We start from the raw sequence: 10,156 nt of genomic DNA, 5'->3' as shown, positions 1-10,156 counted from the left end.
CAGCATCATAGCCTCTCTGCTCCTATGATGCTGCTTGGCCTGCTGTGATCATCCAGCCCTGCACCTTGTTGTCTCTAAATCTATACTACTTCTTTTACAGTATACACAATGATAACATGGATGTTATTTTACACTGGCTCGAAATCTTGTCCCAAAAGGCAGTACAATGGTAATTTATTTTAGAGTTCTGGGATTTGAGTTGACTTTAGGTGATGGGAATCTTACATCTTTCTGGAATGGAGGAATTGTCCTGTGAGAATACATTAAATAGGCTGGGCCTCTCATCTCGAAGTTTCGAAGAAAGCAAAGTGATCTCACCCAAACATTTGGAACTCTTATGGATTAAATGGGTAGATGAAAGAATGATGTTTCTCCTGGCTGGGGTGTCTAGAACCAGGGGACAATCTCAGAATTAGGGGGAAGGCCATTCAGGACTGAATGAGGAAGAATTTCTTCATTCCGATGCTGGTCCAACCTAGGAGTTCACTGCATCAGAGGGCTGTGGAGGGTCAGTCACTGAGTATGTTCAAAACTGAATTCCACACGTAAAAAACACCAAGGAGCACAGATATAGTACAGGAAAGTGGTGTTAAAGTAGAAGGAGAACCATGGTGAAATTGAATAGCAAAGTGGACTCAAAGGACTGAATGGGTTACTACTCATGTCTTTTGTTATGTTCATACAAAACATTTTCTAACGTTAGCTCTAGGGAAAAGATTTTAATTTGTAGGAGGGAGCTCAGAGTGAGTGGATGGAGAGAGAAATACAGTAGCATAGGAAAAATATCTTAACTTTTTTGGTAGATCAAAAGTGTATAAACATTTGAAGGTTATATACTGCTACTGAGAGAGTGAGCAGAAGTCAGGGATGAGAGTGGCTAAAGACAAAGAGGTCTAAAAACTGGTTCTCAAAGACAAAGTTCTTTTTATGACAAATTTTCATGAAATTTTTGTGTTTTGTGAACTGAAGTGAATGCGAATGCTTCTAGGCTTTTTCAAATAGGTGGAATTATCAGACTTCAAGTGGGAAGAAACCCAACTTTTAAACATAGAACATAGAACAGTACAGCACAGTACAGGCCCTTTGGCCCTCGATGTTGTGCCAAACTTTTACCCTCAACCTAAGGTCTATCTAACCTCCACCCCGACCTTATACTATCATCCATATGCCTATCTAATAGCCGCTTAAATGCCCCTAATGAGGCTGACTCCACTACCCGCTCCGGCAATGCATTCCATGCCTTACCACTCTGAGTAAAGAACCTACCTGACGTCTCCCCATATCTACCTCCACTCACTTTAAAACTATGTCCCCTCGTAATAGCTATCTCCACCCTAGGAAAAAGTCTCTGGCTGTCCACTCTATACCTCTGATCATTTTGCACACCTCTATCAAGTCACCTCTCATCCTTCGTCGTTCTAAAGAGAAAAGCTCTGGCTCTCTCAACCTTTCGCCATAAGACTTTCCCTCCATTCCAGGCAACATCCTGGTAAATATCCTCTGCACCTTTTCCAACGCTTCCACATCTTTCTTGTAATGAGGCGACCAGAACTGGACACAATACTCCAGATGTAGCCTTACCAGGGTTTTGTATAGCTGCAGCATAACTTCACAGCTCTTGAACTCAATCCCTCCATTAATGAAAGTATACCATATGCCTTCTTAACAACTCTATCCACCTGGGTGGCAGCTTTCAGGGAACTGTGGACATGAACCCCAAGATCCCTCCGCTCCTCCACACTGCCAAGAATCTTTCCATTAACCCTGTATTCTGCTTTCAAATTTGTCCTTCCAAAATGAATCACCTCACACTTTTCAGGGTTAAACTCCATCTGCCACTTCCCAGCCCAGCTCTGCATCCTATCAATGTCCCTTTGTAACCTAGAACTGCCCTCCGCACTGTCCACAACTCGACCCACCTTCGTATCATCCGCGAACTTACTAATCCACCCTTCCACTCCCACATCCAAATCATTTACAAAAATCACAAAGAGAAGAGGACCCAGAACAGATCCTTGTGGTACACCACTCGTAACTGAGCACCATGTTGAATACCTTCTGTCCACTACCACCTTTAGTCTTCTAAGGGTCAGTCAATTCTGAATCCAATCTGCCACATTTCCCCCTATCCCATGCTTCCATACTTTCTGCATGAGCCTATCATGGGGAATCTTATCAAACGCCTTACTTAAATCCATGTATACCACATCCACTGCTCTACCCTCATCCACGTGTTTGGTCACCTCTTCAAAGAATTCAATAAGGTTTGTGAGGCATGATCTACCCCTCACAAATCCATGCCGACTATCACGAATCAAACTGTGCCTATCCAAGTGATCATAAATCCTATCTCTCAGTGCCCTTTCAAATAATTTGCCACCACTGACCTAAGACTAACTGACCTGTAATTTCCAGGGTTATCCCTATTCTCTTTTGTGAACAAGGGAATGACGTTTGCCCCTCTCCAATCTTCCGGCACCATACCTGTAGACAGTGAGGACGAAAAGATCATCGCCAAAGGCCCTGCGATCTCTTCCCTCGCTTCCCATAGAATCCTTGGATAAGGATTCATCACAGTGCACTACCCCCAAAGTGAGAATCATACTCCTAGACCAACGAGCCAGTGCCATAGGTTTCACCTAAGCTTTCTACATTGCCTTACGAGACTCCACAAAGTCCCTCTCTCTACATACCCAAGACACACTGCAATTAGTCCTTCATCCCCTACACACACCTACACACACACACACACCTCTTGCAAACCCCTTCCGTACACTCTCACAGCAGCCCTCTTCCAAATGCTCCCAGGCTGTCAAATCCCACTGTTGTCCCCAGCCCTTCCCGAAAATATGGCCAATACTCTAAAGGAGAAAAATCATTCTGGCATCTAAACTATTTTCTAGGTTTCTCTCTCCTTCATTGATTAAACATTTCCATCAATATCCAACCCAATGAAGATCCATCCAACAGTCTGGGGTGTAAGCAGTAAAATTATACCATTTTAAAACTGAGACATTACTGCACAATACAGTCAAACCATGTAGACTCAATATCAGGGAAAAGATGTGGAGTGAGATTTGTTGAGTCCCTTTATCCTAAATCCATCTCACTGAATCATAGAATCCCTACAGTGTGGAAACAGGCCCTTTGGCCCAACCAGTCCACACCAAACCTCAAAGCATCCCACCCAGACCCACCCCACTATAACCCACCTAGTCTACACGTCCCTGAACACTACGGGCAATTTAGTGTGGCCAATCCACCTCGCCTGCGCATCTTTGGACTGTGGGAGGAAACTGGAGCACCCAGAGGAAACCCACGCAGACACGGGGAGAATGTGCAAACTCCACACAGACAGTCGCCGGAGGGTGGAATCAAACCCGGGTCCCTGATGCGGTGAGGCAGCAATACTAACCACTGAGCCACTGTGCCGCCCTAATTGAAATGAAAACTATTTAAATTGCTGACTGATTCTTACAAACTGTACTGATAAAGGCTAGGAACTCTGCAGCAAGTAACTCAACTGCTGACTCCCCAAAGCCTGTCCACCATCTAGAAAGCACAAGTCAGGAGTTTGATGGAATACTTCCCACTTGTGTGGATGGGTGTAACTCTAATAACAAGCAAGAGGCTTGACACCCTCCAGGACAAAGCAGCCCACTTGAATGGCACCATATCCACAAGCATCCACTCCTCACAACCATCGACGCTCAGGAGCAGCAGTGTGTATTATCTACAAAATTCACTGCAGATATTTGCCAAAAATCCTTAGACAGCACTTCCCAAACCCACCACCACTTCCATCTAGAAAGACAAGGGCTAGATGCATGGGTACACCGGTCTCCAAGCCACTCACCATCCTGACTTAGAAATATATCACTGTTCCTTCAGCGTTGCTGGGTCAAGTCTTAGAACTCCCTCCCTAACGTCATTGTAGGTCAGCCTACAGCATATGGACTGCAGTGGTTCAAGAAGGCAGCTCACCACCGGCTTTTCAAGGGCAACTAAAGATATGAAATAAATGCTGACAAGCCAGAAACACACACGAGTGAACTGAAAAAACACACGGTAAAATCATAGAATCCCTACAGCATGGAATCAGGCCATTCAGTTCATCAAGTCCACACCAACTGTCCAAACAGCATCCCAACCAGACCCATCCTCTACCCTATCCCTGCAAACCTGCATTTCCCATGGCTAATCCACCTAGCCTGCACATCTTTGAACTGTGGGAGGAAACTGGAGTACCTGAAGAAAATCCAAGCAGATACAAGCAGAATGTGATAACTCCACAAAGACAACTGCCTGAGGGTGGAATCGAACCCAGGTCCCTGGTGCTGTGAAGCAGCAGTGCTAGCCATTGAGCCACCATGCCATCCAAGACACTATTAAAGATTAAAAGGCATATTTTCCTACAGAAAACACAACAGGTTTATTTCATATGTTATTCACATTTTTTTTTCTTTTTGTATACAGCATATACAAATAAATGAATATAACATTACTCCATCTTAATTGCCAAGGAGTCAGGTGGCAGACCTGATTAAACACAAGATAAAAATGGTCCAGCAACAATTCATATTTCAGGAAATATCAGTAAAATGCCTAGTGGTTTTGTTCCATTTGTTATCAATGCTAATTTTAAATTTCTTGATCTGCATTTTCACCCAAACTCCACTTCTCAAGATAAAACCAGAGTACAATCTCACAAAGCGACCTCCTTTACACAACAAATAAATAGTTGCCATGGAAACTAGGGCTGTGCCAAAACCAACCTACTGGGTTTATACATACAGTAGGCTAACAGCCAGTCATCCAGACATTGCCAAGATGATCTTTCCTGATGATGCACTTTTTGCAGTTCTTGGAAGATATAAATACTGCCAAACAATTTAAAAAATGGCAAGTGCCACTGTACCACTTAATAATATTAGATTGTAAAAGCTAGATGATGTGGCAGGGTAAAAAAACTGCACAAATTAATATAAAATACTCAAAATATGAAAGCTTTATAGCACTGAATAATTTAAATTCACTGATGCTTTAGTTCATTTAGAAACAAAAAACTGGCTGCACAGCCCTAATACAAACAACTTTTATCTCTTCAATCCTAAAGACATCACATGCAAAGGTCTCAAGATAAATAATTTCAGATTGTTCCAAATCCACAAGCCATTCTGTTTATACAAAATATTGACTTAAGGATCAAAATACAATGCACAATCTTTTATCTTTCAGAAACCGAATATACAAAGCATATTTCAAAATATTTCCAGAGGGAAAGAATACAAATAACTGTTAATTACACACATATGGTTACAATTCTGCCTGCAAATGTCATCAGGAAATGTACATAAGGCCTCCTGTAAAATGTACATCATCTATTTGTAGTGTTACAACCTTATGTTCAAATGAAAAAACTGACAATATCATACATACTTCCGCTTACATGTAGGTAAGACAATTCCAAAATACAGTATTCTTCTGTACAAAAAAAGGTCATGTCACTTTTAAGAGATGGAAAGAACATCTGGTTTCCATGGTAACTACATGTTTCAGTCCAAACTTTTCAATTTGACTACAAACAACTTTGACTTGCACATTACACCTGTAAAATTTTCAAAAATTACCATATTAACAGAATTTCAACAGCTACAATTATAAACAAAACCTACTGTCCTAGTTGATAAAAGAAGGCAAGTTTAATTTTTAAGCCATATAAAGATACAATTTTTAAAAAATCTTGATTAAAAGAAATTTACATTATACAACACTATGCTAGGGCAAAGGAGTGAGTAAGTGAATATATACTAAAATGCAAACTTTTTTTGGAAGGGTAAAAGACATTTTAACATTTACAGCATCAGGTTTACAAATGTACAACTGTACAACCAAACTAAGCATTACTAAGTTAGCCAAGCATGTAATTAAACACAAACAATAAATTTTAATTTCTCAAATTGTAAACTTACACCTATAAATTGCAAAGTCTACACGTATACACTACATATTTATAGTAAAACAAAGTCTACTTCATTAGTTTTGCATGCGTTGTGGTGAGCTATTAAGCTTACCCTTCAATGGCCTCTTAATATTCAAATTTGCCCAAGATTGCCAAATCCTTAAATCAAGAAAGTAAAACTAAAAACACCACACCTTCATAAAGATTCTTAATTTAGGTATGCAAAAATACAAATCCCCCTCGACTCTTTGCAAAATAGACTGAAAAGCCAAATCTAGCAAAAAAAAAAACTTTTCAGACAATTTGTATATTTAAGTATGTGTACCATCATGATTCCTTACTGCCCCCTTGTACAATATTAAATACATATGTATGTACAACACTTCTATACATCACTGAAATAGAAAATCGGGGCAGTGTTTCATTCAAAAAATAAAACCTATTGAATATTGACATGTCAATAGTAAACATCTGGAGTTACATTACACATCAGCCTGTCATTTAAACCTTCCCTGAATTACATTTTTAACAGACCATAACTGCTGTGCTATTTCAATACTGTTGCAAAAAGTAACTTGCTGAAACACAACTTAACTTTAATCAAAATAACAAATATTGTTTAATGTGGTATTTCAAGCAGCTTCTCCTCAAAGTTTAAATCTATTGGACCTGAGAACTTTGTTATGCACAACTACTTTAAACAATCAGAAATGATTAATTTACAGACTACTTAAAACTCTTTGCTCTATTCAAGGTTAATTTACAAAACACACAAATTAGTTTGATAATATTACATTCATACATTCTCTATTTTACCACTGGTTTTCCAATAAACCTCCAGCAAAAGTACTTTAAGGAGAAACAAAATGCATACAAACTCGGGGCATATTTATTAGTTGAAGTAGAGTTGTTTGGTAAAATACACAATTCATAATTAATAGAAACAAAAAAAGATAGTTCGCTCACAATAATTAAAAGTTAAGTTGTGTTTGAAGTCAATCTGATCTGGCACACCCAATATTGAAGCAAAATAGCTTTCAACAGTTTTTCTGTGTACATCAATTAATTTTACAACATTCCATTTGGTGGTCCTCCAATTGGCCCCAGATCAGTGCTGTTCTTCATGTAATATTTTTCCAGTTTGGCTAAGATATGTTTTCCATAAGTGTATTTCCGTAGGGTTGTAATGTGAGGTCGAATCTGTATACAAACAAAAAGAAAAAAAAAAATTGGAAACTTCTTTTAAAGTGATTCACTTAATGGTTGCGATTGCATTGAAGGCAAGTGCTCACTATAGTTTCAAACTTTCATTTCCCCTCTTTTGTTAATCTTATCATAGATTTAGCTCTGTGTTTAAGGGTGCATCTTTCTTTTGACTAAGATTAGTAAATGAAAATAAATACTGTCCTCTATTCGAAGGTAGAATGCAGAATTAGAAAACAAAGTGAGTTTAAGCCTTTGAAGATACTGTAATGATCTGCAAGGCTTGTTCATTCCAACAGAATGATGTTAACATATTATAAGGGCACAACTTAAGCAACTACCTGTTAAAATAATCAGCCAGTTTAAATTGCCCACTCTTTATCCAGGCAGTCAAATAATTACAAAAACAGAAACTGAAGAAACTGAGGAGGCCTGGCAGCATCTGTCAAGCAAAAGCAGAGTTATCATTTTAAATCTTGTGAACCTTCTTCAGAATAGTTCTCAAGAAGGGTCACTGGACTCAAGACATCAACTCTGCTTTTTCTCCACAGATGCTGCCAAGCCTGCTGAGTTTTTCCTGCAGTTTCTGTTTTTGTTTCAGATTTCCAGCATTCACACTCTTGTTCTATTTTAGTAAAATAATTAACTGATTATATTGTTGACAATTCGTATTTTACCACTTTAGCTATTGATCTTGTATGTTAAACAGCAGTTAACTTCAGAGTTATGCAACAATAAGCTATACCTTATGCATAATAATTTTACGCTGCGCGGGTTCTGCTACATCAATCATTTTCTGAACAACATAGTTGGCATATTGATCTTTCATCATTGTGTATAAGGCACTATGGGGACCATCATTCTGGCAGCAGATTTCATCAATCAGTAAAGCACGTTCAGCACGAGAGGCATGGGTGACACACTTTTCAACAACATTGCTGAAAAACAATCCAATATTATCGGATTAGTCAGTATCACAGCCCGAAAGGTTTCTATATTCTCATCTTATGGCATGCAGAATAGAGAAAAATACACATCAAAGAAATTCTTAATTAAGAGTGGGAAAGTCGTGGAGGGGGGACATTTAATTAAAAAAAGGTAATAAATGGAAATCTAAGATACACTTGCACCATTTGACCTTACTTTGGCTGTTTGTTTACAAGAATATCAGTTCTAATCATTTGTATTTCTTCAAATCTTTTGTTCAAAAAGAATTAAGAGATTCTTATGGAGATGATGGCTTAATAGTATTATTACTAGACTATTAGTCCAGAAACTTGGTTAATGATCTAGGGACCTGGGTTTGGCAGACTGTGGAATTTGAACTCTATAATAATCTGGAACTAGAGTCTATTGATGACCATGAAACCATCGTCGATTGTCAGAAAAAGGCATCTGGTTCACTAATATCCTTCAGGGAAGGAAATCTGCCATCCTTACCTTGTCTGGCTTGCATGTGACTCCACACCTAAGCAAAGTCGTTGACTACAATGGTTTAGCAAGTCACTCATTTCAAAGGCAACTAGGAATGGGCAATAAATGCTGGCTAGCCAGTGAAGACCATGTTCCATGAATGAATAATAAAAATATTATCCTCAATTAAAGAAAGGAACATTTTTCTACTATTTGTAAATTCTACAGGAAATGCAAATTATTATACCTGGCGAATTTATGCTGACTTAGAGCAAGAACCTTTCCCCTTATCTCAGCAACAATCTTACTCTTATCTTCAGCACGCCCGTGCTCCAAAACATGCTGGATGACATAATTTCCATATTGATCCTAATTACACAAAGAAATTGAACTTCAGAAATAAATTCAGAGAAACTTTCTCGTGTCACTTTGTTATTATTTTTAAATACATTTCATTATTTGTTCATTTATATATATTTTACAAGTACAAATCAGAGGATGACATTCGTCCATTACACAGAGCATTGGTTAGACCATTTCTCAAGTATTGCAACTGTCTTTTCCATAATATGGTGGCCTTAGAGAGGTTTAAAAAGAATACTTCCTAAGACTTTTGAATAACTCACAATCTCAAAAGAACTGTCTATTTACTTTAGAGCTGCATACATTTGGAAGTGACTGGGTAATAAAACAGTGAAAGGGATGGAATGACACCTAATGATAGATTAGGGAGGACCAGGAGATGTATTTAAATTATGCAACAGGAGGAACAGATTAGATGAGTAGGTGGCTATACTCAGATGGCAAGCCTCTGAAACATATTGCTGGCTCATTCAGTGTGCTGGCTGTACGTATACCTTCAGGGAGGAGTTGGACTCAGTTTATAGCTGGGACTTACATAGGTGGATTAAGAGTCAATGTTTACACTGTCAGTGTGGTCTCCGAGAGCAATTATGAATGGGCGCAGAAGGCACAAAGCAATTTTTCGAAGATTTTTAAAAAAAATCCTTGACTGGGTTTGCGTTTTTCTCTGCTTTGTGCCTCTCTCAGAATATTATGGCTGCAGAAGTTAGAAAGGGCCAATCATGATATTCCAAATCTTCCCCTATGGTTTTAATTTGTTTGCCAAACAATTTTTGTAATTATTTGCGTGAAATTCCTGTTACAAAGCACTTAAAATTTCAAATTTTCATTTTCCAAAACTAAATTCAGATGCAATATATTGCAGGAAGCTGTATTTTGCATTATTTTAGAGGGTATGTATTAAAAGAGTCTTCCTTCTTTTTCAAGAATCATTCCCTTCAATTTTCTTTATGGTTCCATCCGTTAAGTTCCATTTAATAATTTTAGAATAGCCACTTCCTTGCTCTGTATCCTTATTTATATAACCATCTCGTGCATTTCATTTTTGTACTTCCCCAGTTACTAAAGTATGTTGAGGCCCAGTGTGGTTAAGCAGAACACACCCTGAGCAATTCTTTTAAAAAGTAAAATAGATATGCTAATAACACAAGTGCATGTCTAATTCAAAACAAATGAAGTGTATAAAGGTTAGCGAATCATCTGCTTTAAGTATTG

At 38.4% G+C, this 10,156-nt stretch overlaps 1 protein-coding gene across 12 annotated transcripts in view; it reads right to left on the bottom strand.

Annotated features, from left to right (window-relative positions):
• Window positions 1-4,407: 4,407 nt before the first annotated feature.
• Window positions 4,408-10,156, bottom strand: part of LOC109917083 (pumilio homolog 2) — a 103,945-nt gene continuing 98,196 nt past the window's right edge. For 11 of the 12 annotated variants that reach the window (XM_048597322.1, XM_048597318.1, XM_048597313.1 and 8 more), the window contains exons 19-21: window positions 8,826-8,947; window positions 7,911-8,103; window positions 4,408-7,162 (exon numbers count right to left, since the gene is read on the bottom strand). In XM_048597322.1, the coding sequence (XP_048453279.1) occupies window positions 7,031-7,162; window positions 7,911-8,103; window positions 8,826-8,947 (447 nt within the window). In that variant the 3' untranslated portion in view covers window positions 4,408-7,030. Of the gene's footprint in view, window positions 7,163-7,910; window positions 8,104-8,825; window positions 8,948-10,156 lie in introns of those variants that run through there. The other variant, XM_048597321.1, reaches the window with a different exon arrangement.

The sequence above is a fragment of the Rhincodon typus genome, chromosome 5 (genome assembly GCF_021869965.1).
Source record: "Rhincodon typus isolate 14 chromosome 5, sRhiTyp1.1, whole genome shotgun sequence".
NCBI classification, from domain to species: Eukaryota; Metazoa; Chordata; class Chondrichthyes; order Orectolobiformes; family Rhincodontidae; genus Rhincodon; species Rhincodon typus.
The sequence above is the reverse complement of the archived record's forward strand: the minus strand, read 5'-3'. Positions and strand labels throughout refer to the sequence as shown.